This window comes from Pelodiscus sinensis, chromosome 13 (genome assembly GCF_052426305.1).
Source record: "Pelodiscus sinensis isolate ZL-2025 chromosome 13, ASM5242630v1, whole genome shotgun sequence".
Classification (NCBI taxonomy): Eukaryota; Metazoa; Chordata; order Testudines; family Trionychidae; genus Pelodiscus; species Pelodiscus sinensis.
The window spans coordinates 45975932-45998489 of NC_143064.1; the positions used below are offsets into that span (position 1 = coordinate 45975932).

Below are 22558 nucleotides of genomic sequence, written 5' to 3' on the forward strand. Positions count from 1 at the left end.
CTTCATCCATGGGACAACCTTCCCCCCGCCCATGTCCTTCATCCCATTGGACATCCCCCCCCCCCACATCCTCAATCCATGGGACATCCCCCCCACATCCTCCATGCCATGGGACATTCACCCAGTGAGGGAGCAAAGAGAGTGAGGGTGGTGGCTTCCCTTGGTGTGATCTTGGCTTTGGGCATAATGCTGGCACATCACGGCAGCAAGATGGCGCAGAACAGCCCCGTGATGGAGCAAAGGAAGCGTGAGATGGCGCCACACAGAGAGATGTGCACAGACACAACCAGACACCGACGCACACACGCATGCACGGCGGGAGGGGCAGATGGAGACATTCCCCGGCTCATGAGCATTGTCGGGTTTTTCCCCCAGCTAACGATAAAGGCAATACATTGCCCCAGCCTCTTCTCCCTCCACCCCGAAGAACCGCTCCAGTCAAGACCTGCATTGATGACCCCAGTGAGTAGCATCCAGCCAACTGGAATGTGCCGGGCTGCATGTTACCCACTCCTGGTCCCAATGCAGCTCTCTCGTGGGGCGTTTCTTCGCCCTCCCGAGCTCCCGGGCCTTGACTACAGGACCCACCTTCATCTCCTGGGCCTCCAGCACCTTCTTGCCATCCCAGGCCCAGCTCCGCTTGGTGAAGTAGTTGACGGTGGCAAACTCGATCAGCGCAGAAAACACGAAGGCGTAACAGACGGCTATGAACCAGTCCATGGCCGTCGCGTACGCCACTTTGGGTAAGGAGTTTCTGGCGCTGATGCTCAGTGTGGTCATGGTGAGGACGGTGGTGACGCCTGCGGGGACAAAGCAGGAGAGGAGGGGGCTGTCAAAGAAGGCAACCACCTGGCTGAGGCTGGTCAAGGAGCTGTCTCTTCCCACTAGCTCTTTGACCTCCAAGGCAGAGATGCTCGTGGACCAAACGCACCAAAGGCATAAGTTGGGCCAACCCCGTTGACTTCTGTGGACCCATGCCCACTTACCCCACCAATGGGTTTGGCCAGCGGGGGGCCCTGGAGTCCTGGGTTCTATTCCCGGCTCTGCTTCTGGCCTGTTGGGTGACCTTGGGCAACTCACTACGCCTCAGTGTTTGCTCTACTTAGATGGCAGACCGTACGAGGCAGGTCTAATCTCACAATGTGTTTGTACAGCGTATAGTACACTGGTGCTTCCACGTGCTACTGTAATAAAATGATGGTAAGGTGCAGCCAGCCAGGCCAATCTAATGGAACATTTGGGAAGGAGCTGCTATTAGGATATTTACATTGTGTTTTGTGGAGCATTTAACACATGTCTGTGTACGCTCCCCTCCCTACTTCCTCCCACAAAAAAATAAGTGTCAACGCTTAAGACGTCTGCAGCCCTTTCCGTCTGTTGACCTCAACGGTGGCTGAAAACAATTAACGCAGTTTAATGGCTGGGGAAACTGAGGCACAGAGCAGGGAAGAGGCTTGCCCAGGATCACACAAAAAGTCACTGGCAGAGCTGGGAACAAAGTCCAGGTGTCTGGCCTTACAAGCTGGCGTGCTCACTGCTGGACCGTGCTATCAGGATCCATAAGACAGGTCCACTGCCATTATTGGCTGCAAAATGGCCTTTTACAGTCTGTCCAGTGGTGCTGGATGGGGCTGACTCCGACTCTGAACCAGTGGCTTTTGCCATGAAGGGAAGGCTGAATGAACCCCTGCAGCATCACGTGGCATGCACAGGGGCTGGGCCTGCAGAGATGGGCACGTGCACGGGCCAGGGCAGGGGGAGTCAGGCACTTGGGAGATGGGACACTGATTTTTGGAGGGGGGCGTTGAGTCTCTCTACCTCTAGCAATCTGCCTCCATGCTTAAATGGAGCCCTGACTGATTCCACTGGCCACTGTAGAGGGAACAAGTTGGCCCTGATCTCAAATAGTCGGTTAATATATTTGTGGCTCTGGCCCTGCCTTCTGCCTCGGAAGTGAAGTGAGAAGATAGCGTGTAAAGAAATGAAAATAATTGCAATCTAGGTAGAGTGGAGTCCTGTTGACTCCACCCAGGGATCAGTTCAGCACATGCACAAGTACAGTCAGAAAGCACAAGCGGTATATACAGACCATAACGCTCTTCCCCACACACCTGGTACTTCCGGCATGTCAACAACACCTCCAAGAAAGCAGCCAGTTCCATGTAACTGCATGGTTATTACTCAGGAGAGCTGATCAGGAATTTGTTGGCAAACTGTTTTTTGCTGAAAAATACTGATTCTCTGCAACCCAAACTGCTTTCACGAAACACGGTCAATTTCAAAGACTAGCTGTAGAGGAGCCTGGAGGGCCCTGCGTGGACTGAAATAATAAAGTCTGCCTTGACCACAATGCGGATCTCTAACAAGCAAAACCCAGGCCTGTCTCAAGTCTGGTGCAAATAGGCACGCAGGCAAGGCCCTCCGGGGAAGCTTTGAGAGGCAGGAATGTTTTGCATAACAATGCAGATTAAGCGGCACAGCGAGACCACATCAAGAGCGCATGAGAAGCAAACTTGTACTGCTACTTCTGTTTCTGATAAGGAAGAATTACAGATGCGGCCATGAAACTGTTAACTACGCACGTTGGTTTTGCAACATCCTGAGTAGCAGGATGTACCTCAAATAGGGCATTGGGCCTTTTAGGTGTCCTACACAACACGTAATCAATTGGTAATATTATTAGAACGACCAAGTCTCACTTTGCTATAAAATGGGCTTACTAAGAAGAATTGATGAGAGGGAGGGAGCAAGACTGACTCGCAGGTCAATCCTGCTTGTTTTAACTCAAAGTAATAGACCCGTCACACCGGCGACCCCAGCGCATGGCGTTCCGATGTGTGGGAATCAAAGGGACCATGAACTCCTGCCTGATACTGTAGGTAGCACACAGATGAAGTGTAAGTGAAGTAGGCTTTATTATTGTATTATAGTAGATCTTCTATCAATTCCTTTTGCATTGCTTTGCGCTATATTAATTGCTTTAGAATGTATGGTACGTACGGTTTAAATTGTATAGTCATTGTTTTTAAGGCTTATAAAATTTAAACAACTATATTGACTGTTTAAAACTTGTAATAAATAAGAAAGTGGTTAAGTCTCTCTGGAGTATCCTGGTTTCCCTTGGATCTAAAATAAAACAAATCATACAACAATATATAAGTTGAACCTCTCTGGTCCAGCAACATCCATGTTCCGGCATGATTTTACATAGCCGGGTGTCCACGTATCGTAGGTGTGGCCACATTTCCTGTGGTCCCGTAAGGTTTGTTTACAGCCACCAGTCCTGGCTCTCAATGTTCTGTGCTATTATTTAGCTCTAATATTCCCCTAACTGTCTTCCAAGAACCCAGTAAGCAGTGGAAGTGTTGGTGATGCTGCTAGATAATATTGACTTCCTGTGGTTTGGCAAATTCGCTGGTTCGGCACCGGCCAGGTCCTGAGGGTGCTGGACTAGAGAGGTTTAACCTGTACTAACTTGAAAACATTCTGAGAGAAAAGTTTCAACATTATCAAAAGGGAAAGTTTCCGTTATTTGAGTTCAAATGTTTTCTGATTTTTAAAAGATAAAAAAGTCAGAACTGAAACAAACAAACAAACAAACAAAACCATTTGGAAATTATCGAAACAAAACATTCTGGCTGAAAGTGATTTTTTTTCAGTGTTTGGTTCATAAAATTGCCTGTCGCCTGAGTCCTCCCCCCTTGGGAAGGGAAAACTTTTCGATGTCTTGAAAATCTCCCTGGGTGGAGAAAACAATTTGCCACCCTGCTGTATTACTCAGCACCTGGTTTGGCATCATGTGGGGTTTCTCATGACGGCTGCATGATCTGGCTGTTCTGACGAGCACAGAGGGCGTGAGGGGTGCTGCGCTAGCCCGGAGGACGGAATGGTGCTCACAATTTAAATCATTTGTATTTCCTGTAAAATACGCTCCTACCGAGGACAGTAACATCTGTTAAAGATTAGAGCCAGCAGAACATTCTGTTACCATGAGGGACTGCTGGCCGGCCAAATTGTATCCATGTCTGTTGGGTTCTGCCAGCAGGACAGCAATGTCCATGATCGGTCAGAGCGCTAACAGGGTTATCCAGGGCACTGTTTGTTCTTGGGCCACTGCCCAGTGAAAAGCCGCAGCAATGCCGCCTCCACGTTGCACCTAGGCCTCGGTCATGACTGGCGGGAAGACATGGCAGTAGGTAGATTCACCTTCTCCATGGCCTTTTAACCCAAGGACTAGCTCCCAGGCTCACTGATTTCAGATGACAAGCTACAGGAGAAAGGCTCTGACTCTGGTTCTTTGCTCTCCTGACATCTTTCTCTTCCTGTTCTGAGTTTCCTCCCTCCCTGTCCTTCCCGCTGCCTTCCCCTGCCTCCTGTGGTGTCCCATGCAGCGCACAGACATAACTGATTCCACTGATTAGAATCTGGCCTGGCAGCACTTTGGAGAGCAGGATTCCGGCTACTTCGACCTTGCCACTTGCCCGCCGGATAGACATTAATGGAAGGTCTGAGCAAGGACGAAAACCCCATCACGAACATTACAATGAGAGGTAGTAGCACACCGCAGACCCCTGCCTATGCCCGGAGGGCTGGCATGCTCCAGCAGAGGCCAATGGCTCACAGGAATCCAAGGCACCTGCCCGTGGGTGATAGAGAACCGATTTCACCGATCCCCCAAGCTGCTCAGCAGCTGCCCTGCAAACGGAACTGACCACCAAGCAGAGGGCTAGGGACACACCTGGGGTAAATGAAATGCAAGGTTCACAAACGAAACTCTGTAGTACCAGAGGCTGGGGCACCTGATAGATTAGAAGACACCGGCAGATAGACAGACAGATGTCGAGCCATTCCCTGCCGTGCTATGTTTACCTAATCGGCCACGGTTGCTCTTCCAATGAAACCCCTCCCCCATCAGCACCCTGCATGCCAGAAACTCACCGAACACAGTCCGGGCAGGAACAGACTCCCTGTTAAGCCAGAAGGAAACCTGTGATAGGATGACAGTCATAATGCAGGGCAGGTATGTCTGGATCACAAAGTACCCAATCTTCCGCTTGAGGTGGAAGTGCGTGGTCATGACGACATATTCCCCTGGAGGGACAGCAGGTTAGAGCAGAGAGCAGCAGAACAACCGTTACTTGCCAGGCCTGACTCAATACAACCTCAGTCCAGAGCTCAAAGTCGCATTTTTTATCCCCAGAGAGCGTGAGTTGTACCCCGGTCCTGTAGCGCCGTCTCACCTGATCCTGCAGCAAGTTACCATCTGCCCTCGTGATAAACTAGATCCTATCATAACGACAGGAAACGGGCATGTTTGTTACAAACCTTGGGGTCCGGGTTGCTCTCGTGAGCAAACATAGATATTGCCTTGTGGAAACAGAGATTGCTTTGCACGTGGGCAGGTGGGTGCCCAAGCCAGAGCAGGGACCTAAAGCCCCCAGCGTTAACTCTTTTTAAAGCCCCTTTCCTCGGGACTTGAGAAAATGGAAGCAAACTGGCTGAAAAACATGGAGCAACGTGGCTTTCCCTGGCTCACCCAGCCTCTCACACCTGCTCCTCTGCTGAATCGAATTGCACTCCCTTTTATACTTCTCCCCCCCAGCCATGTGACAGGAAATGCCCGGTCACCCTCAGAGAAGGCATCACCTGTAGCCTATCACAGTGGAGTCTGTGCCCTCTATCTTGTGACACAAGATCTTACGATCTGCCAATAGCCAGCCCCTCCCCTGTCATTCATCCGGAAGGTCGGGACAGGGGCTGGTTTTTCAAGATCTGGGGGCTGAGCCAAGGGATAACGTCTAGCTGCTGTTTCTAGTTTCCCTCCGCTCTCTCTGCCCCAGCACTCCTGCTAATGGTAGAAGCCCTCACAGCGGCCTCATCACTGCTGGAACATGGTATCTTTGTGGCTCGACTCTAGCTCTGTTCAGCCGTTATGCATTGGTGGCTTTTGCAGGTTTCTGGCCACGTCGGCCTAACCTTGTGAGTATTTTTATGCCAACTCGAGGGCAGAGCTAGACTGAATTCTAGTGCCCTGAGCTCCCCACACTCCTTCCCGGGAGGCAAGATGGGCTGTTAACGATGGATACAATTCACAGCAAGTGCGAGAGAGAGGACACGGCCCTCTAGGAGAGCTGTAGTAGCAAGCACACAAACGGAGAAAGTCCAGGGAGCGACACAGAGGGGAAATGCAGCTCTCTAAGCCTGGCAGGGGGGCCGGAGGGGCAGATGGGAGAGAGAGAGAGACGTTTAGTACTGGTGATTAAACAGAAACCGTTTGTCGGGGACGCGCTTCTATAATTGTGCGAATATTTGCCCAAGAAAACTCATCGAAAATCAGGGGGAGCATCATCCTTCTTCCCCTCTCTTCTGGGAGTCTGACCCCTCAGCTGGGTGAGGCAGGAGCGTTTCGAGGGCACACGTGGCTGCCGTGGGCTGAAGCCCATTGATTCGCAGGAGGAGCCTGCCTACAGTGGCAGTGAATGGCAGCTGGGTGCCTAACAGCCATTGGTGCCTTGGAAAACCTTCTGACCCTCTCTCCTGCCCCATTGCCCAATGGAAGGGGAACGGGTGTCTCCATGGCGGCGGAGCTGCATGGTACCTCGCACCTTGGACATGCTCCACTTACAAATGCCCAAGCATGGGGACGGACGCTCTGCCAGGCTGGGGTGGTGTCCTGAAAAACCTACAGATATCCTCGCTAGGCAACTCTCAGCCCCATGGCGTTGGAGCACCCGCATCGTGTGATGGAGCTCTGTCCCATAGCTCAGACACGCTCCGTCTGAGCGCCACATCAGGTGACTGTCTGGCTGGAGATCCGGCCTTCCTAACCGAGGCATGTTCCTAGCTTTCCTGACCGCACAGACCGGACACCATTGCTGGGAATAGCGTCCGGTCCATCTAGTCAGGAACGTTGGCAGTGCTACCTTCCATCTCCCCCCAGGCCGGCTTGCTCTTGGGGGCATCGCACTGCTTCTCCATCCAAACCTCCATCTGCTCCATCCAACAGCCAGAAACACAGTGTGGTGGGAAGGGCCTGTGATGCCCACTCACAGCCTGGACTGCAGGACGGGCTCTGTCTCCTAGCATCGGTCAAGGCTACTGTGCTGCTGGCAGTGCTATCCATGGACAGAACCTGGGACCTGCGGGCATCACTGGGGATCTGGCCTTTGACCGAGATACCTCCCATGACAATGCTATACACTTGATTTCAACATCTGTATCGCCGCCCGTCCCCACTTGACAGTACACCCTGCTCTTTTGCCCATCTCCAGCCCCACCTCGCGCCAGTACCTGTACTGGATCGGACCATCTCTGTCCCGACAACATGGCCCAGGAGGTCGTATTGATTCAGGCGAGAGCCTCCTTTGGCCACTTCCACCGATTTATCCTTTCCCAGCGTCCACGTGTAGATCACCTCCGTCTTCGTGTAGGCGTCTGCGGAAGAGGCAGAGACAGAGGCAGAGGAAAAGGAAGAGGGAGAGAAAGAGAAAGGAGCAGAAGGAGAGGTAAAGGAAGAAGAGGAGGAAGGGGATCATGCGTGAGAGCAGCCCAAAATGAAGCAAAGATTTGGGGCCACGTCTTCAGGGGAGCCACAGTGACTCCTATGGCCAGTGATGTCTAACCCCCAATTATAGAACCAAAGTCAGGGCTGCAGGTGGCTGCCTGCCTCGTGCCTGGAGTTTAGCGAGGGGTCTGAGGACAACGCAACATCTTACGGGCCTCCTTCATAGTGGCTGGTCCCTTCTGAACACACTGGGCCGTGGAGAGTTCGGTGCGGCTCTCCGCTACTCACAGATATCGGCCGGGCTGAGTCACAAGCAGAAACTGGCTCTGAAGAGGTGAGTTTCCCAGAACAAGGGATGCTAATCTGAGTGGGACTTGGCTCCTAACCCTCTCCGTGCTTTTGAAAATCCTTCTCTTTACTAAACGGGCTGTACGCCTGGCACAGACTGTCCTCTCCAAGGGAGCTTCCTCCCTCTCCTCAGCCCTCAGCCTTCTTTCCATGCAGTGATCATGTCTACCACAGAAGCCTGCTGGACTGATGGCCACGAGAGATTTTTAACTCTTCCCCTTTCTATAGGGTTCCCCTACAAGAGCCAAGGCGAGCGGGATAGTTTTCTGCAGGATCTCTGCAGAAGCTCGCTGGGACCTTGTGCGTTGAAACGTAAATGATTGGCCTTCTCAAACCAGAAAATGCCATGATTGCATTCTCGCCTTTGGCAAAGCCTGCTAAGCGTTAAGGAATAAAGGCTGATTTTGATGAATGGGCTATGTCTCTCTGTGCGTAACTGTGCTGCGTAAGCATTTCCAGTGCAGCTCGGCTAATGCATCTTCAACCCAACCGGCAGAGGGCTGCTCCTGCCCTCCTCCCACCTCTGCCAGGGCACCTGCATCCTGCCCTATAACACTCCCTTTTATTCCAGCCCTGAGTCCCCACAGACATACACCTTAATCAGGCTAGAAAGCCTCCTGTTACTTCAGCGTGAGGCATTCACCTCCCCCATGTTATCTGCATGCAAATAAGGCTGCCAACTCTCTAACAGCCGTCCTCTGGGGTGAAGGCATTCCTCGTGTCATGTGTCGGTGGCACGGGTGTTTTGGGCCCACTTACAGCCTGAAGAGTTTTCTGCTCTCTTGAATGGCTTGTTTGCACAATGTGGAGCAGCCCGGTCCAAATCAGGACAGCTGGCAGCACAATTTCTGGGGCACAATTCCTGCAGTGTGGGCATAGCCAGGCATAGCCGTCTGACTGTTTTGTGATGTGCGTGGCCGTGGCATGCCAGGTGTTGGCTCACGCCCCGTGTCCATGGCACATGGCTAAACAAAAGGCTGAAATCAGCCTGGCTCGCCTGTGGGCCGGTGTTGTCAACCCGGGGGTTAGCATGACAAGACGGTGTTTAGTATTTAGACTTTATTGAATGCTTGTAGGTTGCTGTAGGTATGAGTTTCATTGACGGCCTCCATTTCCCCAGATCGTAGAGCAAAACACGAGTCCATAGGGTGCGCCTCTGGGACTGTGAATCACCAGGCAAGAGAGAGGCATTAATCCATGGGAAATGCAGGTCTCCAACAAGAAAGCGCTATGTCCTGCCCAACAGGGAAAGTCCATGGACCCCACATGAGCTACTGTGGAACATGAAGATGTTTCGGTAACCCTTCCCTCTGTGAAGATGAGTCATGCAAGTGGATTCCTCCTGGTTAGCTGCCTTTGTCACTCACAACACAAATTAAGAAGGGAATTAAAAAAACCGCTAGCAAAAACAATGAGGAGTCCCGTGGCTTCTTAAAGGCTAACGGATTTATTTGGGCACAAGCTTTTGTGGGCAAAAACCCACTTTATCATGGCCAGAAGGCCTGTCATGAATTAGGTTTGGCCAACAAAAGCTGATGCCCAAAGAAATCGGTGAGTCTTTAAGGAGCCACTGGACTCCTCGTTTTTGTGGCTCACACTACAACAGCTGCTGCTCTGACATGAAGAAGGAACAGGAACTCTGGGGTGCTAGGACTCTTGGGGGAAAGGGTTGCTAGGGATAAGCTAGAGATCCCCACTGTTTAGCCTGGGTTAGCCCTAAAGGTTACAAAAAGACTACTCATTATAGAAGCTTCTCTTAGGGTGTGTCTAGACTACAGGCTTTTGTCGACAAAAGTGGACTTTTGTCGACAAAACTATACCTGCGTCTACACTACTGCCGAGTTCTGTCGCCATAACGTTGACAGAACTCGGCAGTTTTGTCGATGGTGGTAAACCTCATTCTACAAGGAATAATGCCTTTTGTCAACAGAGTTCTGTCGACAGAAGGCGTGCTTGCATCGACACTGTGCTTTTTCAAAAGAGAGCGTCTAGACTCTCTGTTGAAAAAGCAGATTGCTTTGTCGACAGAACTGGCTGTAGTCTACACGCTCTGGGTCTGTCTAGACTACAGGGTTTTGTCGACAGAAGTTTTGTCTACAGATACTGTTGACAAAGCTTCTGTCGACAAAGAGCATCTAGACTACAGCCAGTTCTGTTGACAAAGCAAGCCACTTTGTCAACATAACAGTGTGGATGCAAAGGACAGTGTAGCTGCAATAATGCCTTCTATTGACAGAACTCTGTCGATAAAAGGCGTTATTCCTCGTAGAATGAGGTTTACATACATGGACAAAACTGCTGAGTTTTGTCAATGTTATGTCGACATAACTCAAAGGCAGTGTGGACGCAGGTATAGTTTTGTCGACAAAAGTGGACTTTTGTCGACAAAACCCTGTAGTCTAGACACACCCTCTGTGTTGACAGAAGCTTTGTTGACAGTATCTGTTGACAAAGCGTCTGTTGACAAAAGCCTGTAGTCTAGACATACCCTTACTTATTGAAATTGAAGAGTGTAGCTCATTTTAGTGTATATGTTTAGCAGCTTTAACCTTGTGAATAATTCTCTTGTTTCTTTTCCTGTTTACACAGAGAGGTGTGTGTGTGTGTGTGTGTGTTGGGGAGAGGGACAAGTTTTTGAGCTTCCACACAGCAGGTCTGAGAAACTTACTCAGAGAACCTTCTACTGCATGCCAAGTAAGCCTCTCCTACTTGAAGATTTCTGGGTAAACTTGCAAGCTCATCTCTCTTGGTCCTACAAGAGGTGTCACCTCGCACACCTTGCCTCACATTCTGGGACGGACACTGCTTCTGCAACGCTGCACACAACAGATCTGTAGCTGCTTTATCCGAGGATGGGCTAGGAATCAGGTTGCGGTTTTATCGTGGTTATTTTTAGTAGAAGTCAGGGACAGATCATGGGCACTAAACCAAAATTCACAGAAGCCTGTCACCTGGTCCTGGCTTTTTCTAATAATAACTGTGACAAATGGGACAGACGGGGCGGGTGGGGGGGGGGGGGTGATGAGCGCACAAGCCCAGCTGCAGAAGGGGAGGTGGGGAGTCTAGCACCTGCCACCGCTGCGGCTGACAGTCCTGGGATCCTTGCCCATATCTTTGGCAGCTGAGGGCTGTAGAACTCGCAACCAGTCTGAGGCTTGTGGCCTGATTTGTGCCCTGATGCACCCAGCTGGCCAGGGTCCTCAGAAGCCTGAGGTGCATTCCGCTGAGTCACTGAGGACATGACTGGTGAACGAAAGCCCTCAAAACCTCAGCTCTGACCCAGCCTCGCCTCCTCACAGCTACGCAGTGACCAGCTCCCTGCTGGTGGGCGCCGTACAGATGCCACGGCCAGTTGTACAAGCTTGGCTCCTCGTTTCAACACTCCCGTCATATTAAAAAGATTAACCCCCTCCAAATGACACCCCGGGGACCTGCCACACACATGCGCAAGAGACTCCTTCCTTCCTCCGTCCTCTCCCTCTGGGCCTGCCTGGGAGCTGAGATGGAGGGCGGATTGAGGGGCTGCTAATGTAGGAGCAGATGCCAAAGGAGCTACTCTTGCCCGAGAGCAAGCTGCCCCTTCCTTCGAGTCTCTCCTCTCCCGGCGGGTCCATCCCTAAGGGTGTGTCTAGACCACAGGGTTTTGTTGACAAAAGTGGACGTCTGTCGACAAAACTAGACCTGCGCCTACACTACCGCCGTGTTCTGTCAACAGTAAGTCGACAGAACGCGGCAGTTTTGTCGACAGCAGTAAACCTCATTCTACAAGGAATAACGCCTTTTGTCAGCAGAGTTCTGTCGACAAAAGGTGCTATTGCATCCATACTGTGCTATTTCAAAAGAGAGCGTCTAGACGCTCTGTCGAAAAAGCGGCTTGCTTTGTCGACAGAACAGGCTGTAGTCTAGATGCTTTTTGTCGATAAAAACCTGTAGACTAGACGTACCCTAAATGTCTAACGGAACAGACTTGTGGTGCCTCCTCCTGGCAGCCACAGACTCAACATCCTGCTCCCTGCTGGACTGACAGCCCCTTCGCCCTGCCAGGATGTGCCACTCCCCTCTGTCCCCAGGGAGCGTGGCTGCCAGCGGGAACGGATGCCAAGAAAAAGAAGGTGATGCCGCAAGTGAGGAGAAACCAGCCTGTGAGGGAAAGGGCATGTCCAACCACTGCCTGTCCCCCCTGCTCTCCACTGCATCCCCCTGCCGATGGAACCCGCTGCTAGGTTATTATAGGGAGCACCTGGAAAGTGTGCGGCTGTTGTATGATTAATGTGAATGCCGTGTACGACCCGCTCGAAAGGCTCCATGAAACAAACACGCTACCCACCCACCCGCAGGCAAAACTAAACTGTCTGCCCCCCTTAGGAAGGCTGAACGAGGCACTTACAGCTCCCAAATTTCAGCGGGCAGGCATGCACGTCCATCGGGAAGTCCTCCAGGTGCATGGGGCACTCAGCGTGAATGGTTAACCTACGAGACAAACACAGGCCATTACCGGAGACACACGTCTGCTGGGGCTCCAGCGGGGAGCTGCTGCCGAGGCAGCTTGTTCTACATCCACCAACGCTTGCCAGCTGAGAGCGTGCTGGCCCTAGGCAGATCTCCTGGGGGCCAGGCTTCGGGGAGGGCGCTGCGGGATTGCACATTCAGGCTGCGTTTACACTTCACAGTTTTTGCGCAAAAACAGCTGGTCTTGTGCAAAAGCTCACAGACTGTCCAGACCTCAAGAGCATTTTTGCGTAAGAAAACATACAGTGAATCGACAGAACAGAGGGGGTTTTGCAGTGTAGGTATTCCTCTTTCTACGAGGAATAACTCCTTTTTGCGCAAGAGTCATTGCTCAAGTGCCCTGGTGGCCATTCTGTGACTGGCAATCAGAGCTTTCTTGCGAGAGATCCTCCATGCAGTCTGGACGCTCTCTTGTGCAAAAGCACATCACTTTCCTGATGCACTTTTGCAGTGTGGACACGCTCTTGTGCAAGAAGTTTTTTGTGGAAGATCTCTTCTGCTAAAAGCTTCTTGCACAAGAAAACTGCCGTGTAGACGTAGCCTCAGAGTCTCCCTAGATTACTAGGGGTTAGACAAAGCAGCAAAGCACTTCCGAGAGTTACGAACCTGGGCACAGCTCTCCCTTGCCTTCCTGGCAGGCAGGACCACATGCAGCTGGGTGCAATGTACGGTGCTAAGCATGCTGCCCAGATGGACTGGCTGATGAAATAGGTGTGACTTTGGGCCACTTCTTTTTACTCAGTTATGCCCCCCTCTAGAGGAGGCAGAGGTACAGACTCTGCACTCTGGGAAGGGCAGGGCCTGAGGTGGTGCCTTGCTGCTGTGCAGAGGAGAGGATTGTGTGTCAGGGCCACCATGAGCAAGCACACGCATCCTCGTGCATCTGTGGAGCAGCAGGACATCACTTCACCTTGATGTTAACATGCAACTGATTCCAGGGCAGGGCACAGCACCAGTGACACTGCAATACCTGGAGCGCACCTGGTGGGGACTGATAATAAAAGGCTTGAAAGTGTTTCCATGCAGCCAGGAAGCGTATGCTCCTTCTTGAAATGGCAGGGAAAGGCTGCGGCGTTTTACCATACGCAGCAGGAGTCAGGCTAGAAGGGGACTTTGGAGACACCAAATCTGAACGCGGTGGAGAATTCAAATGGCCAAGAAAGGTTTTTATGGCTTTGCTAGAGGAGGAGGAGGATGGACCCTGCAGGTCACGATGCTAGACCGAGACTGAAGTCGTCTTACGAAGAACCTAGATCACAACAAGGAGCTAAAAATTCTCCATTGAAATTGGATCACCCCCCGCCCACCTCCTGCAAATAAACCCCTGACATGTTGTTATGTTTTAGATCCCCAAAGGCTAAAAAATTAGTTTGGGAGTTGTACACAACAACCCAAAAATTTTTAAAAACCCCTTTGGATGTAAATTTTAAAAATCTGATTTTTATGGACATAGTTTGTGGGGCAAAAGCATAAACCTTTCTCAGGCAGCTCTGCAGGTCCTTGTTCTCAGGTAAGACAAAACCAATGCCCTTGGGAACCAGCAGATGCAGGGATATGGATCTACTGAGCTGGACACAAGTGATCCAGCTGTGGCATGATAGTCCCTCGATCCTCACGGAAGTCCCTGGGATAGGGTGACCAGGTATTCTAGGAACAGTCCCAATATTCAGTCTTTGTCTTATAAAAGGGCCAATTTCCCTCCCACCCCCACATCCTGATGCTTCACATGTACCATCTGGGCACCCTACACTGGGACTGCACGGAGCGTATGCTTGTGCAACGTTGTAGTGAGTCAGCAGATGGAGCTGCTGCCGGCCGAACTCCCAGGTCTGTCTGACTGCACATAAAGGCGGATGGCTCTTGCAGAAATGCTTCTTGTCAGCTACCTGTTCACGGAGCAAACGCTGCTAGAAACTTGCCCTGATGCAACCTGCTGCTGCGTTCGGCCTGCTGCCGGGTTAGTGAATGAATCTTGGAACTGGGACCCACTCCCAGGTCCAGGTGGCTGGTGGCTTCAGAGCGTGTGTGTCTGGTCCATCAGGACACTAGAAGAGCACCACATTCTCTCAGCTGGCCTGGCGAAATGACTCCCTGCTTCTGCCGCTCCTCTGATTGGCTTTTACAGGTTCTTGCAAGGTCCAAGAGAAGGGTAAGTCTGCCACTTTGCACCACCTGCCTTTGTGCAAACCACGCCTGAATGCAATGCAGATTTCTGTTTTTCATGTAATTGCACCCACGGGGACTACCAGGCTGTGCAGAGCTGCCCTTCTCACTTTCTATTCTACTCCCACCCCCCACGCTGGAGAGGAAGGGGTAAGAACAGGGACTGGTGGGGAAGGGCCGTGGCTAGAGGCCAGAGCACATGGGGCACACAATCCCTGCAGAGTTGCTGCCAGCTGGACTAGGAATGGTACAGATAGGGTTGCCAGATGGTTTAACCAAAAATACTGAACTCCCCTCCCTCCCCCCCCCCCCAAAAAAAAACACCAGGGAAAAAATTCTGTTGAGGAAAAAAAAGGGGGGAGGGAGGCCAAAGTTGTTAAGCAAAAAAAAGGGGGGGGCTGCGCCTTTAAATGGCCCCATGCTCCTCACTCCCCTGCCCTCGCCAGATGCGGCAGGGGAAAATTGTCCCCGCTGGGCTTCAGTTCGAGGGAAACAGGAAATACCAGACATTTTACATGTCCGGTATTTTCTGGTCTTTTTACCAGACGGGGGATGTGGATACTGGACTGTCCGGGTGAATACTGGACACCTGGCAACCCTAGGTGCAGATCAGCCGGGAGAAACCACTCTGCTTGCAGGGTAGGTCACAGCGCAGGAGAAATGCTGGGCCTTGTCAGGCCAGTGACTACGAAGTGTAATTTCCATCTGTGTCCGTGGCCTCCCAATGTCCCTCTCATCTCCCCCGCAGTGACCCAGAACTACGCCCCTTTCTCTTCTCATAGCAGGAGTGTTTCTTCACTCGTGCATTTCTTCTGCAGCGACAGATACCTGCCTGCTTCTATGATCCAACTTCCATTGCTGATACGCATCCCGTGAGGAGCAGGGGAGACTTGGTTTGGTGCCCGCCACGCAGCTGTGAGCAGGGCTAGAAAACACCAGCCCTCGCACGAGGGGCAGGCCTAGTGCTTGTCATGGCTGTGGCACACTTACTGGGCGGCAGGCAGAGGTACCCGTCGGTGCCTGATCCGAACCTCACAGACATTCATGGAAATACTCCGGTGGGCTTTGGTTCGGGTCTGCCGTTCGCACACAGCTTCCTTTGGCGGGTTCACACACAAGCTGCTCCTTCCAAGATCCAGTCCTGTCTCCCTTCTAACTGTGTGATCCCAAATACAAAAGGCAGACAGGCTCCCACGCTGACTGAAGGAAGAGGCAGAAAATCACATACACCGGCTACTTCTCTTGGGTTTCTGAAAGGAAACATCTCTCTCTCTCTTTCTCTGCGACAAATTTGTGTGGGGAATTTAGTATTTTGTTAGCATTCTGCCAACTCCTCACAGTTATTACCACATAAGTCTTTCTGGGACGCAAATGTGTCTTCTCCAGCTAGAAGAGATTTTTTTTTTCTTGTGACACTTTTCAGTGTGCTTGGCAAAAAAATACTTTGGTGCACAAAATTCAGCATCCTCACTGTTTTCATTCACACGGAAACTGCTCTTTTTACCAGCCAGGCCCTGTTTTACCCTTTCATTGAGCCAGGGTCTCCGTTCCAGAGCCTTCCTGCATCACTGATGACATGATTGTTTCAAACCCACCTCGGCAAGTTGATTCCAAACTCACCCCACCCACAGGACACACATTTCTCATTAGTGTTTTTCTAATAAGACCAAACTGGCCTTGTTAATTGACTACGCCGGGCTCAATTCTCAACCACCCTAAGTTTGCACTGGGAGTGGCTGAGTCAGGCAGGGTACAAAGATGCTGGGTACAGATGCCAGATCTTGGGGCCACTGCCAGGACGGTCCTACTGTATCATGCTAGTGTTATTAGCAACGGCAATATCCACCTTGCCCCGGGCCTCAGACTCATCGTAGGTCAGAGCAATCTGTCTTTTTGACGAGGGCATGAAGGATCCAGCACAGAACACTCCACTTCTGTAGGTGGAACGAGTCTTGTAAGTCCCTTGGCACGTTCGATCTGCTTGACCTTGTCTGCATCTGTCGGTGCGTATCTTCACAGATGTTTGCACGCCTCGGGGCATTCGTGTAGTCCTGCCCATGCCAGAATGCCCGGAGAGGCTGCCCTGGTCACCTCACGTGACATTGCAGCTGGGGAGGTGAGGGGGAAGGATGGAATTTCAAGCTCCAAGAGAATTTTACTAGCTGATCCCAAACCTACAAGAGTCCACCTCCATCACCGCAACCAATAGCTTCTGCCCACCCTGTAAATCGTGGAATTTACGGGAGGCCCTGAAATTACACAGAAAATAAACTTGGAGGTCTTGAAAAACGATGAGAAATGACATGGTTGAAACGTTCAGGCAAAATTTCACATGAAACTTTTCAGCTATTCCCACCAGCCGAAAAGTTAGTGTCTCACACAGCCTTTTCTCCCTTTGAACTCTCTTCCTCTCACCTGCAGGGATACATGTGTGCTCTCTCTCATGCACACACTCGCCTGTTCTCACACATGTGTGTTCTCACGTGGAAATGCATGTGCTTTCACACACACTTCCTCTCGGTGTCACATGCACGCTCTCAACACACCCGCCCACTTTACCCCACCATGTACACACACTTTTGTGTATTTCACGCACATAATCTCTCTCACATAACACTTCCTTTCTCTTGCACACACGTGTGCATGCTTTCTCTTGCACATGTGTGCATGCTTTCTCTTGGGCATGTGATCGCTCACTCTCACACCCCAGCAGGCTTGCTTTCTCGTTTTCTGTGCACTAATTAGCTAAAATATTGATGTGGGCTTTGAATCAATCACAGCTGAGGAAAGGAGGCATCTCTCTTTCCCTTCCTTTCTCCCCCCAGATGGCCTCTCCTTCTGAGTTCTGTTCCTGGCCCAAGGACATTGCAAGACCATATGCTCTGCCTAATGAAATGTCAAAATGTCAGACTAAGAGGAATATGTCTAATTTCCCAGGTAATTATCACGGCCTCTGCAGTGCTTGTTCAAGAAGACTTGTTGCAGAGCGATGCATATTTACTGTGGCACTGCAGCTAGCGGAGAAGTCCGTCCTGTCTCAGAGGTGTGATGCTATATGAGGACTCAGCTAGTTTAGCTGTGAGGTATCACTGTGCATCCTGAACAGCATGTGATGACGGGCCGAGGCACCTCTGCCCTGGCCCCGGGCAAATACCTGAGTTTTTCAGTTCAGTGACAGAACTGAAAGCCCTGGGAGATGATTCATATTGGGTCCCCCTGAAATGAACATTTTTCAGATTCTTCGTCACAAGGATAAACTGAAAAAGGTTTGGTTTTGTGTCAAATCATGTTTAATTTCCATGCGAAACAGGATATTTCATTCCAACTGTTTTTTTTTTTAAATCCTTTGCTTTGGTTTCTGTAGAAGAAAACCAGCTAGATTTCCAAACAGAACCGCACTTCTCCACAAAGAGCTGAAACGTTTGGCTTCAAAAGGGCTGCACTGAAATGTTTTGACTTTGGGAAGAAAAACATCAAATTTTTCAAACTGTTCACCGAATTCAACTCAAACTCCCAATTTCAGACAACTCAATACCGCAGTTTTCAGTGAATAAATTATTTGTCCAAAATTTTTCACCCAGCTCTAGCTGATCTCATGCCCCTACCATCCTACCCTCTGCTCCATAAACTTCTCTTTCCCACCCACCCGCAACTCACTTTTTGTGTAGTTGTCTTGAAATCACCCTGTGGGATCTACGTTTTCTCCTCTCTTTCATCACTCCTACTGGGAACAACCTGACCAGGAAGAAACTACGTTTTCCTTCAGACAATGAGGTGAGCTCCTTTAAACAGCTAAAGCCAATGGCAAGAAAGCGTGTAGAAGGCTAAATACACCTCTCTAGGGCCGATGGTACTACAAACCACTCCAGCTTCATTCTCGTGGTTACCATGAGATTATCAAAACCTTTGATGTGTCATTATCCTGCCGACAATTACCTATGCAGCGCTAGAGAACGTGCTGCCGACTCCTTCCGAACACTCCGGAATAAAGGTGATGATCCTTTGGTCTATATATGGCACAAAAGCATTTCAGCACCCGAGACTTTGCCTATGCCAGTTCTGTCATTCTGGGATTGTCCTTTTCCACCCTTCACTCTGCTGTCCCTAGGTGATTCCTTCATAAGCACAAGTAGGCTAAAGCTCAGCTCTGGGCTGCACTCCAGTCTGGGGTTTGGGTTCAAGGCTGAGCCAGGTCTAGGATCCAGGCTTTGGATCTGACAGCACCGAAATCTCCGGATTGGTTTTCGGGAAATTTCAGGGCCAAATGGCAGAATTTCAGCCCCCGAGAGATCAGCTGATTTTATGAGATTGCTTGAACATGCTGCCTGAAACCACCCAGAGCTTGCTTCTCAGGTCTTCCACTGAGTTGGCTGGGCCGGCAATCAAAGAAAACGACCTTTCCCCTATTGAGCACCAATAATTTGGAAATCACAACAACATGTATGTAGACGAGGGGGGTCAAAAGAATTGCTGGGCGCCAGGGAAGGGGAAGGGAAAGATTTAGTGCTCCCGGAAGGGGCAGGGTCTCATTTGGAAGGGGCGGGGTCTTGTGTGGAAGGGGCGGGGTTAGGAGGCCAGACACCCCTGCTGCTGCCTGTGACATTTTATGGCTAGGAGGAAGAGTCACTATGATCAGCTAGGCCAGGGGTTCTCCGCCAGGAGTACGCACAGTCCCAGGTCACACAGCAGTCTTCCAGGGGGAACCTCATCTAAAGATGGGCTTAGATTTACAATAGGCAACCTGAAAAGCGCTTGAGCCACTTCCAGGCCTGCCGATAGTGGGGGGCGGGCTAAGGGGGCAATTGCAGCAACAGGCCCTTTATGTTGCCACGGGAATGCCATGTTATGTCCCCTACATGGCTCTGAAGGCTGGGGGGGGGGAGGGGCAGCCCCGTGCTACAGGCAGCCCTTTGGGCTGGCTTCCTCAGCCCCGCCCCTTCTGGGAGCATGGAGCCCCCCCTCTTGTCCCGGGGCCCACGGAGGCTGTCAGCTCCTCTAATCCGTTGTGAGTAGGGGAGCAGATCTGGGCATGGATCTGCCCCCTCACAACTCCCTTGAGAAAACTGAGCAACCCTTGGGTCCTGGGGAGCGACGTCGGTACTAACTAAAATGTCACGTCATGACTTGTTCACCCTGCTCTCCATTGTGTACCCCGACCTGCAAGCACAACGGTTAGATCTGAACTGATGGATGTGAAAACACGGTCAAAATGCAAAGGGAAGCCATTTTTCAGCACGGCTCCCCAGTGGCCCTTTGATATTTTTATGTCTGGTTTTGTGAGCAAGTCGTTTTCAAGTGAGGTGAAACACAGAGATACACAAGACGCATCCGGGGTACAGTTGCAGGGAGCGGCTGAGAGCCTGACCTAACTAACACGCCCACAGATTTCACCCCGACGTACCTGCCTCGAGTCCACGGCTATTTTCACACCCTGTGCACATCTGCACGCGCACCTCAATTCGTTTTACTCACTCTGTGCTCTAGGGCTCTGTGGGGACCACGGGGGCCCTGAACGTGGCTTTTGCAAATTGCGGCAAAACTCAGGCAGGACTGCAGGGGGAATGCTGGGTAATTGGACTCAGGGACAGTCCTAACTGGCCCAGATGGTTTCAAAAGAAATACCGGACAAAAATTTTTCAAGCCAAAAAAAAACCAAACCAAACCAAAACCAAAAACCGCCGGGGGGAGAAAGGGAGGAAAGGGGTCGGGGAGGAGGATCCACCTCTAAGACCACTCATCTTAGCATTTGATGCCTCTGGGGGGGGGTGGATTGGGGGGGACCTGCTGCTGCAAGTGAAGGGGGAAGGCAGTGTTTTGTGTGTCCAATTGCACAGTGCCATAAAGGGCCAGACTGAAAATGCTGAGTAGAGACAGTGCAACGCAACACCTTCCCCAGGAAACTCAGAGAGGCACAATCAGTTCCAGGCTCCCCATGGCATAGGGCTGGGGGGCGGGTACAGGCCCCACCATGATACCAGGACCGTGTCTGGGCTGCGCCTTGGGCCAGTTCTGAGGGGCAAGGAGATCAGGACCTGGATCTGCCCCCGCCTGGCTCTCAGTAGAAAGATGCCCTACCCCGAGGGGCATTGCCAGAGCAAACTGCACCTCAAGGGGCAGAATGGAGGAGGTGGGGGATCTCTCCTCATTTACACTGAGTGCAGTGTAGTGGTAAATGTTACTCCCATCCTGATGCGGTCACATGTTAGCCCCACTTCCCACAGGTTTGGATGAGTGCACAGTGGTGCATCAAACCTAGTATTTTCACCTTCTCTTTACTCAGGGACCGGCTGTTAGTTAGGCTCCATGCCTCAGTTTCCTCAGTGGAAACAGAAGCATCTTGATCCTGAGAGGCCCTTGTTCCAGGAGCACAGCCAACGTTCGCTAATGTCTGATATGTGCTACCGAAATGTGAAGCGTTGATGAAACTCATTTTGGTTCTTAGAAGCAGGACGCTTGCATGGCCCCGGTTGTACCCTGCCTTAGGATCCCACTGGTCTCAGCCCAGGCCCCCCCATGGGCGTCGGATTTTTGCAAACCCTTGGGCTCTGGATCCCCCCATGCCTAGGGGAGGTGCACCTACCTCATGGTGTACAGAAGGGTGCCATTGTCCACCAGCCGCAGCAGCTTGTTGGGAGTGGTCATGTTGTGGGCGACAGATTTCTTGCCGTTGTGAAAGAAGGTGTCAGGAGTCCAGATCTTACTGGCCAGCAGGTTGTTCAGCGGAAGGACCTTCATGGGGCCGTCGAATTTCAGCCTTTCGTCTCTCCAGGACTGCCGGAAAAAGACATCAATGGTGTATTCCTAGAGGGGGGAGGGGAGAAAGCCAAGCCCGATTTTATCTCGTTCTCCAATGCAAGCCACCCGATCCAGTCCGCAGGAGGGAAACACCCCTTCTTTAGGTGCCATGGGGTTTGGGGGCACTGCCTGTGGACAGGAGCGGCATTCCAGTCACTAGGGTGGGAAGAAGACGTATTTAGAAGGGGCCCCTCTCTAGAGCAGATAAGACCGAAGGCAGAGGTGGGGAACCTCACACCTGGGGGGCCAAATGCAGCCCACGGCTTGCCTGGATGTGGCCCCCGAGGCTCAGAATTGGGGAGCCCGTGCTGGTGCTCCAGCCCCCCTTCGCACACAAAATCTTCTAGCCCGGGCCCCCCAGGCACTGGTGTGCGAGGGGAATGTGAGGAGAGTCTTTCTCCTTCCTAGTCGGGGGCTTCTGGCTGTACTTCTCACTGGAGTGCGGCCCCCGACTGATTTTTCTGTGGGTCAGCAGCCCTGGCCCATAAAAGGTTCCTCCTCCCTGCCCTCAGGGAAGCTAGAAGTAAACCCTTCGGTAGAAAGACTTCACATGAATACCCCATGGTGGCTTTCATCTCCGAGGGCCCCACAGAGCCCTGGGGTCAGACACCGACTGATGAAATGCAGCCCCCCTGCACCTTCCCCAGCCAGCCTGTCCCGTCCAGTTTCTGACGTGGAATAAACCAGAGCTCCGGCCCATGACACGACCCTCCCGATGCTGCCGAGCGCAAGGTCTCAATGCCCAGCGTCACCTTCTGCCCTGCGGCAGGAGGCTTGCTAAACACACGGGAGTGCACCCGGCCCAGGGCGTTGCTTCCCAGGAGTTCTCCTCTCTGAGCTCCCCCGGATGTTTTAACCAGCAGTTTGTCGTTTGAGCAAGGCCCCATTGGGAGCTTTGTAAACAGGCACTTCACAGAGCCCTGAATGACTAACTGGCAGTGTGGGGGGTGGAGGAGCAGAGACCCAGCAACAGGCACAGTGAAAGCCTTTTGCTGCTTGCCTGGCCAGGAGAGAGCAAGTCCCTGTCAGAGGGGGAAGAAACAGCTAGTTCAGGACCTTCCCTCCCAAGCTCCCCCACACCCACCACAAACTCAGCTCCCCCTTTTCTCCTTCCAAGCCCAGAGTCTGGCCCTCGGGAGAAGAGAAGGCCTGGCCAGGCTCTCTGTCCTCTCAGCTTTGGCGAGCGAAGATTCAACTCCTCCCAGTGCCGGCACTTAGACACCATCTCAGGTGAGCCCA

At 51.7% G+C, this 22558-nt stretch overlaps 1 protein-coding gene across 1 annotated transcript in view; it reads right to left on the minus strand.

Annotated features, from left to right (window-relative positions):
• Positions 1 to 22558, minus strand: part of GABRA3 (gamma-aminobutyric acid type A receptor subunit alpha3) — a 112950-nt gene that overhangs the window by 13482 nt on the left and 76910 nt on the right. Inside the window, exons 5-9 of the mRNA XM_006136294.5 lie at positions 21105 to 21325; positions 12240 to 12322; positions 7291 to 7434; positions 4939 to 5091; positions 589 to 800 (exon numbers count right to left, since the gene is read on the minus strand). Coding sequence (XP_006136356.1) covers positions 589 to 800; positions 4939 to 5091; positions 7291 to 7434; positions 12240 to 12322; positions 21105 to 21325 — 813 coding nt within the window. The remainder of the gene's footprint in view (positions 1 to 588; positions 801 to 4938; positions 5092 to 7290; positions 7435 to 12239; positions 12323 to 21104; positions 21326 to 22558) is intronic.